This window comes from Oryctolagus cuniculus, chromosome 3 (assembly GCF_964237555.1).
Source record: "Oryctolagus cuniculus chromosome 3, mOryCun1.1, whole genome shotgun sequence".
Lineage (NCBI taxonomy): Eukaryota > Metazoa > Chordata > Mammalia > Lagomorpha > Leporidae > Oryctolagus > Oryctolagus cuniculus.
Window position 1 is genome coordinate 37,119,022 of NC_091434.1, and position 20,072 is coordinate 37,139,093.

Below are 20,072 nucleotides of genomic sequence, written 5' to 3' on the forward strand. Positions count from 1 at the left end.
GCCTGTCAAAAAAAAAAAAAAAAAAAAGTTTAATCGAGTATTTGAAATACTCTGGTCAAATCAGAAAAAAAATGTCTATAGAAAAAGTTGTTAAATGAGAAATACTAAAGTAGAAGTAAAAAATATTTTGAAACAAAAATGCAAAAAATATTTCTTTACTCATTAACCAAAAATTGATATTGCTTGGGAGAAGAGAAAAATCCTTAACTGGGAGCCAGCATTGTGGTATAGTATGTAAAGCTGCCACCTGTGACACCAGCATCCAATATGTGTGCTAGTTTGAGATCCAGCTGCTCCACTTCCAATCCAGCTACCTGTTAATGCACCTGGGAAAGCAGCGGAAGATGGCCCAAGTGCTTGGGCTCTTGAACCCAAGTGGAAGATCTCGAAGAATCTCCTGACTCCTTGCTTCAGCTTGGTCCAGCCCTGGTTGTTGTGGCCATTTGGGGAGTGAACCAGTGGATGAAAGATCTCTCTCTCTGACTTTCAAATTAGCAAATAAATGGTAAAAAGAGAAATCTTCCATGGAAGAGAATATTCAGTCTGCAGGATGGTCTTAACCAGTTTTATATAAGATGTATAATTTTAGGTAAGACACATAATGCACTGAGTTGTAAAATAAGGTGTTTGACCACATGTCTGTGAGTATTCTAATATGCAGAGCATTCAAAAAAATGCAAGGTATCACATCATAAAACTTATTATTAGAAATCTTCTCAAAATATTAAAACTGAAAGAATGTTTTTGTTTCCACATTTCATTTAAAACAATGAAGCATGGGGCTGACGCCAAGGCATAGTGGATAAAGCCACCGACTGCAGTGCAGCAACCCATATGGGCACTGGTTCTGTCCCGGCTGCTCTACTTCTGATCCAGCTCTCTGTTGTGACCTGGGAAAACAGTAGAAGATGGCCCAAGTGCTTGAGCCCCTGCACCTGCATAGGAGACCTGGAAGAAGCTCCTGGCTATTGGCTTCAGATTGGCACAGCTCCAGCCATTGCAGCCATTTGGAGAGTGAACAGCTGGATGGAAGACACCTCTCTCTCTCTCTCTCTCTCTCTCTCTGTCTGCCTCTTCCTCTCTGTAACTCTGCCTTTCAAATTAATAAATAAATCTTTTTTAAAATTTAAAAAAATAAAACAATGAAGCATTTTAAAAACTTATTACCATCTTTGGTTTGATCACTTCCCTCAAAAATCTACTTGTTAAGTAATGAAGAACAATTAAAGTTAGTAAATAATTAAGAATAATAATGAAAATAAATACTAAAGAATATAAAGAAATAGCTAACAGCTAAAATAATCATTAGATAACTGCACTAGTATTTGAAGAACAGTTGTAAATGGTAAGTAGGAAAAAAATAACATGTAGGAAGAGAAACATGACAGCGCTAAAGAAAGTCTGACATGTTTTTAGAAAGTAGGAGGACTAAGCTAATGAGAAGCAAAGGTCAGAGAAAAGAAGGAAAATAGGACAAGATAGGACGACACAAGATTATGGAAGGCCTTGAAAGCTAGCTTCTGCAGCTAAGCACTCTGGAAAAAATAACACTGAACTTATTGGACAGTAAGAAAAGAGGGTGAAAGTAATGTTTACTGACAAGTTTTTTAGAAAAATATATTTTAGCAACAAGAAATGGAAGAACTGAAGTGATTAAAGAGAAGGCTATTACTGTAATTAAGCCTAACAGTTTTTTCTTAATGGCTATAGAAAAATGGGTCCAAAAAAAAGACACTTTAAAGGAAAAACTGAAAAATCATTCAGGTGATTACCTGAATGTAGGAAAGGAAAAAGGGAGACTAAAGCTTTGTGGCTGGGTGTCTGAGGAGATGGCATTTGTCATCACACAGACACAGAATTCAGGAAGTAGAACTCACTGTGCTGGTGTAGATTATTTCAGTTTGAGATACAATAAATTTTTTAAAAGATTTATTTATATTACTTGAAATGCAGAATTACAGAGAAGACAGAGACAGAGAGAAAAAGAGTATTCCATCTCCTGGCTCACTACCCAAATGGCTGCAATGGCCAAGGCTGGGCCAGGCTAAGGCCAGGAGCTCCATCTGGGTGGATACAGAGGCCAAAGCACTTGGGTCATCATCCACTGCTTTCCCAGGCCATTAACAGGGAGCTGGACCAGAAGAGGTGCAGCCAGGACTTGAACCTGTGACCATATGAGAAGCTGGCATCACAGGTGGTAGCCCAATCTGGTACACCACAACACTGGCTCCTGGATACTGTAAATTGGAGATGAAATTCAAAGAAAGCTTCAAGTAATGATTAGAGACCTCCAAGAGCGAGGGCAGAATTAAGAAAGTGATGACACACATACAGCAATTAGTGTTATAAATGAGAGAGCTGAAAGTTCACAAAGTAGGTAAACCCACCAAGACATAAAATGTAGAAAAAGATAAAGTCAGGAAGTCTTAAAAATTCCTACCGAGCAGGCCAGCACTGTGGCACAGTGGGTTAATACTGACATGCATATGAGCACAGGTTCCAGTCCTGTTCTACTCCTGATCCAGATCTTTACTAGTGCACCTGGAAAGGCAGTGGAAGACGGCCCAAGTGCTTGGGCACCTGCATCCACGTTGGGGACCCAGATGGAATTCCAGGCTCCTGGTTTCCATCTGGTCCATCCCAGCCATTATGGCCATTTGGGGAAATGAACCAGCAGATGGAAGATCTCTCTTCTTCTCTGTCTCTCCTTCTCTCTATGCAACTCTGCCTTTCAAATACATAAATAAATCTTTAAAAAATAAAAACTACTTCTACTGAGAATATGAAAAGAAGTAAGAGTAAGTAAATAAGGAGTAGGAATGGTCAAGAAAAAAAAAGTAGAGAAACAAGTGGGTGAAGCTTTGCCAAAAATATGGGAAGAAGAGTTACAAGAGAAGAAACGTTAGTGAAGTATGAAGGAATTTATATGACTTCTGTTTTAATAGAGCTTTTATTCTCTAAAGAATAAGAAAAAGATGAGATCAGATTTAGCATGAATACAAAGAAAATATAGATACAGTCTATTCATTATACTCAAAGGTGGGCATTTGGAGATGAATTATGGTTATAACCAGTTAAGTAATTCTAGATAAAGATTATTTTTACCTCACCTCACAGCTCCTAAGGCGGCAGGCCCAGATAGGTGTATTAGAAGAAAGTGGCTGAAGAGGAGCCAAAAAAGGTTCTTCAAGCATTCTAGAATAGAAGAGGAATATGTTTAATATACAGTTCTACATATACGCACAAAAGGCATTCAACTGCTCTATCCTCTTATAACTATAGATTAACCTGACGGTATAATAATTATTTTCTTTAATTACCTGCTAAATTGAAGGCCTGAGTTTGCTCTTCCAGGTACCTATAGTCACAAAAAATTCATTTCTCTCTCCTAAAGCTTATGTGTACTATTTTCATTATATGATTACTTTCCATTTATCAAAAAATGAAGTGAGGAGCCAATGCTGTGGTATAGAAGGTTAAGCCTCTGCCTGAGGCACCAGCAACCCATATGGGTACAGGTTTGAGTCCTGGCTGCTCCACTTCTGATCCAGCTCCTTGCTGAGGGCCTGAGAAAGCAGTGGAAATTGGTCCAAGTGCTTGGGCCCTGTATCCATGTGAGAGACCCGGAATAAGCTCCTGGATTCAGATTGGCCTAGCTCCAGCCATTGCCACTGTGGCCATTTGGGGAGCAAACCAGCAGATGGAAGACCTCTCTGTCTGTCTCTCCCTCTCTCTGTCTGTAACTTTGCCTCTCAAATAAATAAATGAATATTAAAAAACAAAAATAAAGTGGATTCTGCTCCCACCTCAGGTTCCCGACTCCAGTATCCTGCCAATGCAGAGCCTGTGAGGTAACAGTGATGGCTCAGGTAAATAAGTTTCTGCCATGCAAGTGGGATACCTGGATTATATTCCCTACTCCTGGCTTTGGCCAGGGCCGTCTCAGCTCTTTTGGGAAACTGTGGAATCAACCAGCAGATGGCAATTGTCTTTGTCTGTTCAACTGTCTTTCAAATCAATAAGTAAATAAAGTTTTGTTTTAAAATGAACTATAAGAACATTTTCAGATGACTTAAGAGTAACATTATATGGGGCCGGCGCCGTGGCTCACTTGGTTAATCTTCCGCCTTGCAGCGCCGGCACCCCATATGGGCGCCGGGTTCTAGTCCCAGTTGCTCCGCTTCCAATCCAGCTCTCTGCTGTGGCCCAGGAGGGCAGTGGAGGATGGTCCAAGTGCTTGGGTGCCTGCACCCGCATGGGAAACCAGAAAGAAGCACCTGGCTCCTGGCTTCCGGTCGGTGCAGCGCAGGCCCTAGCGGCCATTTGGGGGGTGAAAGGAAGACCTTTCTCTCTGTCTCTCTCTCTCACTGTCTATAACTCTACCTGTCAAATAAAAAAAATTTATAAAAAAAAGAGTAGCATTATGTAATTTCTAAGATTAAATGTCAAATATTATCTTAATTCAAAAATACATTTGTAGAGCAATTAAAATATAAACATATATATCTAGCACATATTTCCCTAAATTACCAACAATATATTTTAAACCAAAAATAAAAACTGTAATAAAAGTTGTTTAAAAACATTTTAAAGATTTATTACTTGAGGCTGGGGCCGCGGCTCACTAGGCTAATCCTCCACCTTGCGGCGCCAGCACAGCAGGTTCTAGTCCCAGTCGGGGCGCTTCTGATCCAGCTTCCTGCTAATGTGTTTGGGAATCAGGGGATGATGACTCAAGTGCTTGGGCCGCTGTCACCCAGGTGGGAAACATGGATGGAATTTAGGATCCTGGCCTTGGCCTGGCTCAGCACTGTCACTGGCCTATTTGGAGAATGAACCAGCAGATGGTTGATCTTTGTCTCTCCCTCTCCATCACTATGTATTTCAAATCGAGTAAAAATAAATCTCAAAAAAAAAAAAAAAAAAAAAAGAGAGAGAGAGATATTTTATCACAGTTTCTTCTATTTTCTAAATTTCTGTCCTTTTCTATAGTTTGCCAGCTTTAGCTGTGAACATTTACAGTGACATCTAAAGAGGAGATCCTCTTTCCTACTGACTCACCTGGCCACTGACTTTTTGGGCAACGTGAGGGTTGCTTGTGGAGGAAGAATCAAACTACTAGTATCATCTGCTGGAGCATCCACTCTTACAGCTGGTAAGTTTCTGTCACTGGGTTTCTCTTCAGGGACATCTTAACAACAAGAACAACAACAACAAGGCAAAATCAGAGCTTGAATAATACCATATGAGTTTATCTATCTAGAACTTGTGTATTTGTAATACGAAAAGGAAGAATTGCTTTGAAGCTAAAGATAACAAAACTTACAAGGCTTTGTTGACAGTTGCTATGACAAACTTGCTTAACTTTAAATTATGTCTACTGGAACTTTGAAATTAAGTTTTTGGAACTTACGTTGAACAGCAAGGATAAAAAATGATAAAAATAAATATAAAAGTTTCACAATAGGACAATGTAAAACTTTTTCTCAATCTGTATACTATATTTAAAATGTCTTCAACAGACATCTTTCTTCTTATGTTTTAACAATTTAACCAAGATGAATCAAAACACTATGGTAAAAATATTTATTTTTAACTATTTACTATGAAACAGCAACAAAATAGCTGTAGCTATTATGTTATAGATGAGATTCAAATAGATGGAAAAGGCAGGAAAACAAAGAATAGCAATTATCAAATAGAAAAAAATACAAAAAGAAATGGCGCGTATGATTCTCCTTTCTGAATCTGAAGGAACAAGAAAGAAAAAAGCAAGAGGATAAAAAGGACAGTTAACAAAAGAAATGACCACATGGTTAAAAAAATCAATGAAAATAAAAATGCAATAAACTGCTTTAGGTATTAGCACTATACTCTCGTTATCGCTGCTGTTATTACTGTTACTAAAATTAAGAATAATTTATTTTATGCTCACTGGTTATTTGAGAGGAAGCAGGAGTCAACCAGCTTCACAGAATTCCAAAATGAAATAGACAGCTAACCTAGACAGGAGTTGAAAAATGAACTTGAAATTTATTTGGGCTAAGTAACTTTCCTAATTATTCAGTTTACAGAGTTACCTAATGAGATCAATTTCAGCACTGACTTTTAGGAAGTGATTCTCTGAAACATATACTTGTTTTTTAAAACATTCTCAAATCCCCCATATCCCATTATACTCACCCTGAGGACTGCTGACGTCTGCAAGCTGCCTCTGCGGTATCATCATTTGCGTCATTCCTGTCTGGGCGGATGGAATCACGCGAAGCACCTGTCCATTTTCTGATGTGCTGGCAACAAGCATCTTGGAGGATTTAAAAGAAAATCAAATGCATGTGCCTATACTGATTTCACAGACTGTTAAATTATTAAACACATGCCTATCTCTAATTGTTTCCAAGGCCCCACAACTGATAAATGGTGAAGCTAAGATTCAAAGCATGGCTGGTGCTGTGGCGTAGCGGGTAAAGCCGCTGCCTGCAGTGCAGGCATCACATATGGGCGCTGGTTCAAGTCCCAGCTGTTCCACTTCCAATCCAGCTCTCTGCTGTGGCCTGGGAAAGCAGTAGAAGATGGCCCAAGTGCTTGGGCCCCTGCACCCACGTGGGAGACCTGGAAGAAGTTCCTGGCTTCGGATCAGCGTAGCTCCAGCCGTTGAGGCCAATTGGGGAGTGAACCAGCGGATGGAAGACCTCTCTCTCTCTGCCTCTGCCTCTCCTTCTCTGTGTAATTCCAACTTTCAAATAAATAAATAAATCTTTAAAAAAAAAAAAAGACCCAAAGCAAGCACCTTGACCCTCGTCTGAACCACCTATGGCCTTAATCATTATATATCCAAGTGGCCTAATGACTTAAAATCAGAACAAGGTTCCAATTAAGCTTTATACACTTACTTTTTGTTATTTATTATATTATTCATACATATTTGTGTGGCAATCATGTGTCCAATATTTTAAGTCAGTTTCATTCATTATTTTAAAAATGGCAACTTGTGGAGCTGGCGTTGTGGGATAGTAGATAAAAGCTGCTGCCTGCAATACTAGCATCCCATATGGCCATAGGTTCAAGTCCTGGCTGCTCCACTTTCGATCCAGCTCCCTGTTAATGGCCTGGGAAAGGCAGTGCAGGATGGCTTAACCGCTTAGGCCCCTGCCACCTAAATGAGAGACCCAAAAAAAGCTCCTGGCTTCAGCCTGGCCCAGCCCTGTCTGTTGTGGCCATCTGGGGAATGAACCAGCAGATGGAAGATCTTTCTCTCTCTCTCTCTCCCTCTCTCTGTGATGCTTTGCCCTTCAAATAAATAAATAATTTTTTTTTAAAAAAGGTGACATGTTAGATTTCTAGCCAAATGGCATTTTTTTAAAAAACATTTATTTATTATTTGAAAGGCAGAGTTAGAGAGAGGCAGAAGCAGGCAGAGAGAGAGAGAGAGAGAGAGAAAGAAAATCTTGCATCTGCTGGTTCACTCCCCAAATGTCTGCAATGGTCTGAGCCGGGCCCATCGAAGCCAGGAACCTGGAGCTTCTTCAGGTCTCCCATGCGGGTACAGGGGCCCAAGGACTTGGGTCATCCTCCACTGCCTTCCCAGGCCATAGCAGAGAGCTGGATTGGAAGTGGAGCAGCCAGGACTTGAACCAGCACCCATATGGGATGCTGGAACTGCAGGCAGCGGCTTCACCTGCTAGGCCACAGTGCCAGCCCCTAAACATCACTTTTTTAAAAATCTCTGCATTTATATACCTGTCTTGGTCCTTAAAGAATACTACAGAGTAACTAAAAAGTCTAAAAACAAAGGAGAAATATTGTATTTATTGTACTCTTCTTCAGTTTAGCAACTGAAAGCACTGTCTCAAATTTAGAGGAACTAAAAGCAACTAAAAAGACATCTGAAGTTGAAGAAAAATATTCTGATCCTCTATTTTGAAAATGTAACTAATATATTATTTGAAGGTAAGTCTACTGAATGGTCCCAGACTTTTTGGACACCATATACATTTTACCACCTATCATATAGCTCTCCTGCTGAAATACCTTAACTGTTTTATCCAAAGTCTACTGTCCATTTTAGTAAGTAACTCTCCCTCAGTCATTCCGACTAGATTTTTCTCTTGCATTGTAAAACATGAAAACAATGTTGATTGAAAAATCAAGAACAGGGGCCAGTGCTGTAGTGTAGCAAATAAGATCTCTGCTGGCAATGCTGGAATTCCAGATGGGCACTGGTTCAAGTCCCAGCTGCCCACTTCTATCCCAGCTTCCTGCAAATGGCCTGGTGGAAAAAGCAGAAGATGGCCCAAGTGTTTGCGTCCCTGCCACCTATATGGGACACTCCGATAAAGCTTCTGGCTCTTAGCCATTGCAGACATCTGGGGAGTGAACCAGAGGATGGAAGATCTCTCTCACTCCTTTCCTCCCTCTCTGTCTTTCCCTCTAACTTTGACTTTCAAATAAATAAATAAATATTAAAAACAAAAACCAACTGAATTCCAATTTTTTTTTAAGATTCTACTTATTTATTTGAAAGTCAGAGTTACACAGAGTAAAGGCATAGAGAGAGGTCTTCCATCTGATGGTTCACTCCCCAACTGGCCGCAACGACCGGAGCTTCACTGATCTGAAGCTAGGAGCCTGGAGCTTCCTCCGAGTCTCCCATGTGGGTACAGGGGCCCAAGGATTTGGGCAATCCTCTACTGCTATCCCAGGCCATGGCAGAGAGCTGGATTGGAAGAGGAGCAGCCGGGACTAGAACTGACGCCCGTATGGGATGCCGGCACTTCAGGCCAGGGCATTAACCCGCTGAGCTGTCTCATATTTATACAGACTGAATTCATCACAAATTTACCAAATCAAGATAGGGGCCACTGTTATGGCATGGCGGGTTAAAGCCTGGCCTGCAGCGCTGACATCCCATATTGGTGCTGGTTCGAGTCCTGGCTGCTCCACTCCCCATCCAGCTCCCTGCTAATGTGCTCGGAAAGCAGTGGAGGATGGCCCAGGTACTTGGTCCCCTGCACCCAAGTGGAAGACCTGGAAGAAGTTCCTGGCTCCTAGCTCCTAGCTTCAGCCTTGCATAGCCCTGGTCGGTGGCGACCATTTGGGGAGTGAACCAGCAGATGGAAGACCTCTCTCTGTGTGTCTCTACCTCTCTCTGTAACTCTTTCAAATAAATAAAATAAATCTAAAAAAAAAAAAAAAGCTGAAAAAGAGAATTAAAAACTTGAAAAAAATAAGAATTCCAACTAAAGTATTTCAGTTTTCATCTGCAGATCATGAAAATGTGGAAGGGAATCTGTAGTCATGGCCGAGTGGTTAAGGCAATGGACTAGAAAATGTGGAAGGGAATCACAGCACCTTTATAAACTGCCTATCATTACTAGAATAAAAAATATGCCAGCGCCGCGGCTCACTAGGCTAATCCTCCGCCTTGTGGCACCGGCACACCGGGTTCTAGTCCCGGTCGGGGAGCCGGATTCTGTCCCGTTGCCCCTCTTCCAGGCCAGCTCTCTGCTGTGGCCAGGGAGTGCAGTGGAGGATGGCCCAAGTACTTGGCCCTGCACCCCATGGGAGACCAGGAGAAGCACCTGGCTCCTGCCTTCGGATCAGCGCGGTGCGCCGGCCGCAGCGCGCCAGCCGCGGCGGCCATTGGAGGGTGAACCAACGGCAAAGGAAGACTTTTCTCTCTGTCTCTCTCTCTCACTGTCCACTCTGCCTGTCAAAAAAAAAAATATATATATATATAACAAGATGTCCATATTGTGAGGAAGATAAAATAAAGATGCCTAGACCTTTAGAACACCCTTTCATTGAATACAAAACTGAAAATGGTTAAACTTGTGGTAAGAATCAAGGTCCTGAAATTGCCACAAAGTCTTCCAACAGAGGACCCAACACCTGGCTCAGAGCACTAGGGAACTGTCAATGTGGCGGCATCTAACCTGTGTGGGGCAGCAGGCAACTAAGTCCTGATGCCAGAGCAGCTTCAGATTCAAAACGCTAGACATTTTCACTTAAGAAAGTATTTTCATTAAAATATATCTGAAATATCAAACACTGTCAGTGACAAAAAGGAAATAAGACTGCTGTGGTTATTTTAAAATCTAAACTAAACAAATATAATTTTTATAATCTACTCAGTCATGAAAATTTTATAACTGAAACTGATTTATGAAATAACCATTTAATTTTCAAACCTTTTTTTCATTAGGTTTGATTTATTAAAAAAGTCTGTAGAAATTTGAGTCCCTTCCACTCCAAGCATTCTTTTTTTTAAGATTGATTGATTTATTTGAAAGAGTTACAAAGAGACAGAGGGAGATAGAGAGAGAAAGAGAGAGATCTTCCATCCATTGGTTCACTCTCCAGACTGCCCAATGGCCAGGCCTGGGCCAGACCAAAGCAGGATCCAGAAGCTTCCACCAGGTCTTCCATGTGGGTGGCAGGGGCCCAAACACTGGGTCATTCTCCACTGCTTTCCCAGGCACATTTGTAGGGAGCTGGATTGGAAGCGGAGCAGCCAGGAAACGAAACAGCATCTGTATGAGATGAGGGGTTGTAGGCTGGTGGCTTTACTGGCTATGCCACAATGCCAGACCTCATTTTTCTTCATTAAACATGGAGTCAAAAACATACTTCAGGCTGGCACCGCGGCTCACTAGGCTAATCCTCCACCTTGCGGCGCCCGCACACCAGGTTCTAGTCCCGGTCGGGGCGCCAGATTCTGTCCCAGTTGCCCCTCTTCCAGGCCAGCTCTCTGCTGTGGCCAGGGAGTGCAGTGGAGGATGGCTCAAGTACTTGGGCCCTGCACCCCATGGGAGACCAGGAGAAGTACCTGGCTCCTGCCATCAGATCAGCATGGCACGCCGGCCTCAGCGCGCCAACCATTGGAGGGTGAACCAACGGCAAAGGAAGACCTTTCTCTCTGTCTCTCTCTCTCACTGTCCACTCTGCCTGTCAAAAAAATAAATAAATAAAATAAACATACTTCAAACTATAAACTGAACAGCAATGGAAAAACAAGAAATTGTCACTCTTTTCCAGTCTATGTAATACAATATAAACTCCAGTTGACTCAATCCTAATGCAGTAACAGCCTTGGTTGCATCCACATCTCAAAACACAGAGTATGTGCAAGACAAACAGAACTTCATTCTTTTTCCTTTGCTGTCACTTATTTATATACATAAATATAATATAAAGTACAATTTATATAAAACATATTCTATATGAATTAGAATTATAAAAATATAATTTTTTAAAAGACATAGTCTTCAAGGTTTATCTTTTTTGACTTAAGGCATAAAATGAAATTGCACATTAATCCAAAGCTTAATTCTGAAATGAAATAGTTTAGTGTTATCAAACCTTGTTTGCATTTACATTACTTAAATTACACAGTATTTTATTTATGTTCTTGCTGTACATTTTAATGCTGTTCATGGACCGTGCAATTCCTAAGCAATCAGTCTTTGCCTACTGACAGTTATTAACAGTGTCATATAGAATCCAGATATTGAGCTCTGTTTCTCAGTTATCATTTTAGTTGAATGCATGCTGCTTAACTGTGTGGAAGATGCAATTCATTTTTGTTATCCAGCCTCCATGATGTGCATCGTTCATTTATTTCATGAAATATTCCAAACTTGATTGCTCAGTTTTATCTAAGGCTAGGCTCTTTCAAATATATGCAATGATATCAAAAGACTGTAATTCTGGCATTCCAGAGCCAAGTATTGAGAAAAGATTTATGATGAGATCGGCATGCTGACAAAAGGCTGGATAAGCTTTATTAACACATCTCCTAAAACCTCTCAAATTCTCTTGTCTTTGTGTATTCTTAGGCTCATTCACTAACTACTATAAAGAAATCTTAGGTCAATGGGGCCAGCACAGTGGCACAGTAAGTAAAAGCCGCCACCTGCAGTGCCAGCATCTCATATGGGCGCCAGTTCAAGTCCTGGCTGCTCCACTCCTAATCCAGCTCTCTGCTATGGCCTGAGAAAGCAGTAGAAGATGGCCCAAGTCCTTGGGCCCCTGTACCCAAGTGAGAGACCTTGAAGAAGTTCCTGCCTTCTAGCTTTGGACTGGCCCAGCTCCAGCGGTTGCAACCATTTGGGGAGTAAACCAGTGGATGAACTCTCTCTCTCTGCCTCAACCTCTGTAACTCTACCTTTCAAATAAATAAATCAATCTTAAAAAACAAAACAAAAAAACTTCCCATGTTGGATCACTTCCAACATGGGAAGTGAGATACTCAGCAGACTCATAGAATGGCAGATGTCCTAAATAGCACTCTGGCCTCAGAATCAGCCCTAAAGGCATTCGGAGCTGGCTGAAAAGCTCATGAGAGTATTTCAGGCATGGAAAGCCAAGACACTCTGGCAAAAGATCTCTGCGAGTGAGATCCCAGTGGAAAGAACAGGTCATCAAAGAAGGAGGTACCTTTCTCTGAAGGGAGGAGAGAACCCCCACTTTGACTATGACCTTGTCTAAACAAGATAAGAGTCGGAGAACTCAGAGGGCTTCCATAGCCTTGGAAACTCATGACTGGAGCATAGGGAGATTACTGATGCCATAGACAGGAGTGTCAATTGGTAAAGTCAACAACAGGAGTCACTGTGCACTTACTCCTCATGTAGGATCTCTATCCTTAATGTGCTGTACATTGAGATTTAATGCTATAACGAGTACTCAAATAATATATTTCACTTTGTGTTTCTATGGGGGTGCAAACTGTTGAAATCCTTACTTAATGCATACTAAACTGATCCTCTGTAAAAAAAAAAAAAAGAAAAAAAAAAAAAAAGAAATTATCAATTCCCAACTTGACTCTCACTGGGATTAAACATGACAATAGGTCTGCTCTGATTTCATCATCATTTAAAAAAATCATCTATTATTTTTCACTTTATGTTTCTGTGTGGGAGCAAACTGTTGAAATCCTTACTTAATGTATACTAAGCTGATCTTCTGTATATTAAGATAATCGAAAATGAATCATGATGTGAATGGAAGGGGAGAGGGAGTGGGAAAGGGGAGGGTTGTGGGTGGAAGGGACGATATGGGGGGGAAGCCATTGTAATCCATAAGTCGTACTTTGGAAAATTATATGCATTAAATAAAAGTTAAAAAAAAAAAAAAAAAAACAAAAAAAAAACAAAACAAAAAAACAAGAAATCTCAGGTCAAAACAAATGGTACATGTTCTTATTTATAACCAATTGTTTTTTCTTGAGATGCAAAATGTGTCCAAAATCTATATGTAACAGTTGTCCACCATCTTTCACCTGATGTCACTATTGTGACACTCTCCAACTCCCAGACTCAAAGCAGTGACACAATCGCCAGCACATGAACGTGAGAACAGGTCGGGGGCTGCATCATCTCTTCCTCCTTTGTTCTTGTCTTTGAGCCACTGATGCAGCGTGTGGCTGCTGAACTGCAGTGCACCTTTCAGGCCACCTTTGCACTTAATCTGCATGACAGTGTGAGAATTTCTCACCACTAAGTGACCACACAGTCACCAATTGACAGACAACCATAGGGTAACATCTGAAGATCAAAACCTTGATTTTGTCAGATATTTTCCATAACGTGAATAATTCGAAGTGTGAGCACATCTTGCCGGAAATCACCCCTATTTTTAAAGATGATCTCGTTGTGAAAGAGTAACTCTGAAATGATGTATGGATTCTTCCAATTCAACCACAGTGGCCTTTTTGTAGAAGATATAATTCAACATTCTTCAAGCCTGAGATTTTGTAGTTGATGATCAGGGTTTAAAGGAGATAGAAAGCCATGCAGAACACCCATGAAGTCTGGTTGCCTCATCTGCTCAACTAAGAACCTCATTTGTACCTTTGGTGCCTCATCCTCTTCTCCTGTTTGAGACTGTCAGTCAAGTTAATGATCTTTTCCAGAACCTCAATTGCCTATTCAGGTGCTTTAAATATATGCCACATGCATGGCAGTAGGACTCCAAAAGCAGGCCAAACCTCTGACTTAACTTTCATTGTGCATCTCAGATTTTAAATGCCAAAAGAAAAAGTGTCCAATCTTTTGGTTAGACGATGCTTTACTGAGTAAAAGTCTCACACGAAAATTACCAAATACTGCTCATATTTTAGGATCTGTACCAGCTGAACTGGGTATTGAGAAAGTTTGTCATCTGTTAAATATTTTTCCAAGTATCAAACAGCAAAAGCTCAAACCACCGGACCTGGGTAATTAGTCCAGGAGCTCCATAGTCTGCATAAGTTTGATTGGAGGTCAACCTTTGACCAAGCTGTACATCTGGGCTACTTCATCTCTAGAAATCCATTTCACAGACAAAAGCAATTTGGGTAGAATTGCTAGGATAGTTACACAATGTCTCTTGCTCAGTGATTTCAGATAGAGGATCTTGGGTGTAAATGGCTCAGAATTGTTCTTTATCATTTTCTCTTAATTCATTGTCCCAAACTTTTTTTTTTTTAAGATATATCCATTAGTTTACTTGAAAGGCAAAGCCACAGAGAGGCAGAGGCAGAGGCAGAGAGAGAGAGATAGAGAGAGAGATCCTCAATCAGCTGGTTCACTCTAAGATGGCTGAAGCTGGGCTGACTTGAAGCCAGGAGCCGGGAGCCTCCGTCAGGTCTCCCGCGCAGGCGCAGGGACCCAAGAACCCGGGCCATCTTCTGCCTCCCTCCCAGGCCACAACAGAGACCTGGATTGAGAGTGGAGCAGCTGGGACCAGAACTGGCGCCCACATGGGATGTCAGCACTGCAGGCAGCAGCTTCAACCACCACGCCACAGTGCTGGCCCCTCTCCTTAAAAAAAAAAAAAAAAAAAAAAAAAAGATTTATTTATGTGTTTGAGAGGCAGAGTTACAGACAGAAAGAGAGGTCCTCCATTCCGCTGGTTCACTCCCCAAATGGCCGCATTGGCTAGAGCTGAGCTGATCTGAAGCCAGGAGCTTCTTCCAGGTCTCCCTCATGGGTACAGGGACCAAAGCACTTGAGCCATCTTCCACTGCTTTCCCAGGCCATAAACAGAGAGCTGGATTAGAAGAGGAGCAGCCGGGACACGAACAAGCATCCATATGTGATGCCAGCACTTCAGGCAAAAGCATAGCCTACTCCACCACAGCACCAGCCACCAAACTATTTCTTAAACAGTGTAGAATAGTCTCCTCCATTCTCTCCCTCTATAGCTTATTACACCTATTACCTTTAAACACTATTTTCAATCCATGTTATTTGACAATAATGATACTACATTTCTAATTTTTGCCATGAGAGCAAACAATATCAAGAGTCAGCTCTAGCAATATATCCTATCTCTGGCAGACCAGAAGACCTCAGCTGATTAGTCATAATATTTATTGACATCTTTGTGTATAATTTTTCTGCTCAATACAGGATACCAGTACTACTTCACTCCACAACCTCCTCATCCATTGCAGATTCACTTACCACAGAAGTTTTACTACTTCCTTGACAGCTTCTATATAAAAAGTCACATGGTAGGGAAGGGTGTTGTAGTGTGGCAGATTAAGCCACCATTGGGACACCTACTCCCACATTACTCTGCTTCCAATCCAGCTTCCTGCTAATGAATCCCGGGAGGCAGCAGATGATGGCTAAATATCTCTCTTGGCACAAGCATTTGAAAGGTGAACTGGCAAAAGAGTCTTTCTCTTCTCTTACTCTGCCTTTCAAATAGATGATGAACATTTTTAAAAACGCCTTATGGCAGGGGTGGGGATTTGGTGTACTGGTTAAGACCACTGCATTCCACATCCTAGTGCCTGGGTTTGATACCTGGTTCTGGCTCCTGATTCCAATTTCCTGCCAAATGCAGACCCTGGGAGGCAGCAGTGATGGCTCAAATAAGTGGGTTCCTGCCACTCATGGTGAGTCCCTGGTTCCTGCGTTCAGACTGAGCCAGTTCTGATCACTGCAGCTATTTGGGAAGTGAAACTAGTGGATGGGCGCTCTTTCTATATATATATGTCTCTGTCTCTCAGAATAAATAAAACTTCTAAAAAGTAATATTGCCCAAAAAAAGTGATATTTCTCTCAGAACATTCCCCTTGATGGGGGATGTTGATAATGAATGAGTCTATGTATGTGTCTGAGGACAGGGAGTATATATACATCAATATCTCTGTACCTTCAGCTCAGTTTGGTTGTGAATCTAAAAGTGCTGTAAAAAATAAAGTCTATTAAAACAAACTAAACAAAAAACCTCACTAAGTTTCCCAAAATATTTTCAGTTATTTGAAGATAATTATTATTTTATTAAATTTATTTCCAAGTTTCATACCATATATTTTTTACTTGAAAAACTCTTTGAGCCATCTACTACTTCAATATCTTTATAACCAATTTATATAGATAGAAAGTTTAATCTCCAACTACAAAGTGTATGGTAACACAACTTTTTTTTTCAAATAAAATAAATTTGCTTTTAAGGGAAAATGTAAAATGTAAAATGATTGTCATTTATACATCTGGATTCCCTGATTCTTCTGTTAGAACAGACTTTTCTTTTGGATTTACTTATTTATTCGAAAATCAGCATTAGAGAGAGAAGGAGAGACACAGAGAGATCTTCTAACCACTGGTTCACTCCCCAGATGGCCACAACAGCTGGGCCAGGCTAAAGCCAGGAGCTTCAACCAAGTCTCTGACATGGGTGGCAGGGGCATAAGCACTTGGGCCATCCTCCACTACTTTTCCCAGGCCATTAGCAGGCAGCTAGATCACAACTAGAGCAGATGGTACACAAACCAGTATCCATATGGGATGCTAACATTGCAGGTGATGGCTTTACCCGTTATGCCATAATGCTGGCCCCACTGTTCAGACTTTCTAACTGTTCTGACAGAAATCATAACAAATGTTGTATATTAGGGAAAACTGACAGAGTATTTAGTCTGGAACATGAGAAATTAAACACAGTTGGTTCACATCTAGATTATCTGTTGCATAGTAACTTCTGTTGGTGCAGTATGGTCATGGCAGCTTACGCTTTTTCTTTGCTTTTCAGTCCTGGTGTAGGCCCAGAAATACATTGAGCCTGAATATAAACACAGGAGACTGCTCTACACTTAGCCATTTGTCAACCAATTAAGCTCAACCCCAGAATCCCGGTAGCTCAAAATAGCTATATCATAATGCATCAAAATAGCATAGGTGAGGCCGGCGCCGCGGCTCACTAGGCTAATCTTCCACTTAGCGGCGCCGGCACACCGGGTTCTAGTCCCGGTCAGGGTGCCAGATTCTGTCCCGGTTGCCCCTCTTCCAGGCCAGCTCTCTGCTGTGGCCAGGGAGTGCAGTGGAGGATGGCCCAAGTCCTTGGGCCCTGCACCCCATGGGAGACCAGGAAAAGCACCTGGCTCCTGCCATCGGATCAGCGCGGTGCGCCGGCTGCAGCGTGCCGGCCGTGGCGGCCATTGGAGGGTGAACCAACGGCAAAGGAAGACCTTTCTCTCTGTCTCTCTCTCTCTCTCACTGTCCACTCTGCCTGTCAAAAAAAAAAAAAAAAGAAAAAGAAAGAAAAGAAAAAATTAAACTACTAATTATAGTTCTAATGGGAAATCTTTTAAAATCTTTACATAAAAATTAAAGTCATGGAAACAGTATTTTAAGTACCATGTAAGCCAATAATTCAATTATGAAGCCAAGAAATTAACGCTGTCTAGTAAAGCTAGTACACTTTGCTAAATAGAATAAAACTGGTTATTCATAAAATATACTTACCATTTGTGCATTAGAATCCCCCAGTGTCTGAAGTTCGTATTGAATAGGTTGGCCATTTTGGTCCACTAGATGGAACTGCTCTGTAGAAAGAGTCTGCGTCTGAGTCAGAGGCCCTGCGATATTCTGTGATGTAGGTGAATTATTTGCCTCAGGAGTAGGGATGGGCAAAACTGCAGGAGAATCATTTTGTCCAAAGGAAGTATCCCCAGAGTCCATACAGGTTAGATGCTTTTGCAGAGAAAAAAAAAATCACTTTAGTCTTTGTAAGAGGTATCCTATTTTTTGAAAAATAGAACATGTACAATAAACATGTAAAGACATTTATTTTTCAGTTAACTGTTCATTTTACTTTTTGTAAGAGTTGCCATTTCTCATACTGAAAGTATTTAAGTTACATTATTGATTTTTATTCTATAATCTCAATTTTATCAACATAAAATTGTCCACAGAATGCAGCCCAAAATGATCAAGTATAATTCCATATACACATCTTTATTGGCATATAAATTTTTGTTAATATGTTTAAGCATTACTTTAAAGCTCTGTATCATAAAATTAAATATATAATAGAATATGTGGATAAATATTAAACTCTTGAATCATAAAACATAACAATTTCTTAAGCATAAAAAACTGTTGAATGCCATGCTATTTTTCTCTAGAACAGAAAAAAAAAGCCTTACCTCAAATTCTTGAGCATCTGTTTTTGAATCTTCAACATCATTATGGTTGACTTGTAATGCATCATTACACTGTTCCATGCTGACATCTTACTCAATTCCATTTTCTTCTATTTAATAGCTATAAGAGTTTAAATATCTAATCAATCAAAATAGTTAACTTTTTTAAGAATGATTTATTTATTTACCTGAAAAGCAGAGAGAGAGTTATCTTCCATCTGTTCACTTCCCAAATGGCCTCAACAGCAGGAGCTAGGCAAAGCCAAACTTCATCTAGATCATATGTCAGGGCAGGGGGCCCAGTACTTGAGTCATTTTCCACTGCTTTCCCAGACGCATTAGCAGGGAGCCAGATGGGAAGTGGAGCAGCCAGGACTAGAACTGGCAGCCATATAGTTGCAGACAGCAGTTTAACCCTCTGCACCACAACACTGGCCCCCAGTTAACATCTTTTTTTTTTTAATTTGACAGGCAGAGTTAGACAGTGAGAGAGAGAGAGAGAGACAGAGAGAAAGTTCTTCCTTCCATTGGTTCACCCCCAAAATGGCCGTTACGGCCGGAGCTACACCTAACCGAAGCCAGGAGCCAGGTGCTTCCTCCTGGTCTCCCATGCGGGTGCAGGCACCCAAGCACTTGGGCCATCCTCCACTGCCTTCCCAGGCCACAGCAGAGAGCTGGACTGGAAGAGGAGCAACTGGGACTAGAACCTGGCGCCGATACGGGATGCCAGCGCCGCAGGCAGAGGATTAACCAAGTGAGCCACAGTGCCGGCCCCCCCAGTTAACATCTTTTAAAAAGATTTATTTATTTGTTATTTATTTATTAAAAGTAGAATGACAGAGAGAGAGAGAGAGAGAGAGAGAGAGAGAGAGAGAGAGAAAGAGAAAGAGAGAGAGAGATTTATACACAGAGAGAGAAATATATCTTCCATCTGCTGGCTTACTTCCCAAATGGCTCGAATATCTGAGGCCAGGCCACGCCAAACCCAGAAGCCAGGAACTCCATCTGGGTCTCCCAAGTGGGTGGCAGGGACTCAAGTACTTGAGCCATCATGTGCTGCTTCCTAGGTACACTAGCAGGAAGCCAGATCAGAAGCAGAGTAGCTGGGACTCCAGGACTCAATCCAACACTCTTATATAGAAGACAGATATCCCAAGTAGTAGTTTAATCTGTTGTGCTCAGCACTTAGCTTTTTTTTTTTTTTTTAAGATTTTTATTTTATTTATTTGGAAATGAGAGTTACATAAAGAGAGAAAGAGAGGGGGGTGGAGAGGGAGAGAGAGAGATCAATTTTCCATCTGCTGGTTCATTCCTCAGATGGCTGTAACAGCTAGGGATGGGCTAAGCCTAAACTAAAGAGATTCATTCAGGTCTCCCACAAGGCTAGCAGGGGTCCCAAACACTTGGACCATCTTCTGCTACTTTTCCCAGGCCATCAGCAGGGAGTGGATCCAAAGTGGAGCTGACGGGACATGAACTGGCATCCATATGGGATGCTGATGTCACAGGGATTGGTTTTATCTGCTATGCCACAATGCTGGCCCTGAGCACTTAGCATTTTTATAGAATATTTTATGTTACAGAAATCTCTCATCCTAATGTGGTTTCTTATTGTACAATTTAGGTGAAAAATTTCCATGCTATATAGGTA

The 20,072-nt window shown here is 41.2% G+C and overlaps 1 protein-coding gene and 1 pseudogene across 12 annotated transcripts in view; both read right to left on the reverse strand.

Moving 5' to 3' along the window:
* The window catches only part of CARF (calcium responsive transcription factor), a 76,006-nt gene that overhangs the window by 41,662 nt on the left and 14,272 nt on the right, over positions 1-20,072 (reverse strand). For all 12 annotated transcript variants that reach the window (XR_011387158.1, XR_011387157.1, XR_011387156.1 and 9 more), the window contains 5 exons: positions 18,425-18,542; positions 17,742-17,969; positions 6,184-6,304; positions 5,062-5,191; positions 3,111-3,195 (listed from right to left, as the gene is read on the reverse strand). Coding sequence is in view for 5 of the 12 variants with exons in the window: in XM_051849257.2 (XP_051705217.1) it covers positions 3,111-3,195; positions 5,062-5,191; positions 6,184-6,304; positions 17,742-17,969; positions 18,425-18,502 (642 nt within the window). In the remaining 7 variants the exon portion in view is untranslated. The remainder of the gene's footprint in view (positions 1-3,110; positions 3,196-5,061; positions 5,192-6,183; positions 6,305-17,741; positions 17,970-18,424; positions 18,543-20,072) is intronic.
* LOC138849125 (phosphatidylinositol 4,5-bisphosphate 3-kinase catalytic subunit alpha isoform-like) lies at positions 13,176-14,668 on the reverse strand (annotated as a pseudogene).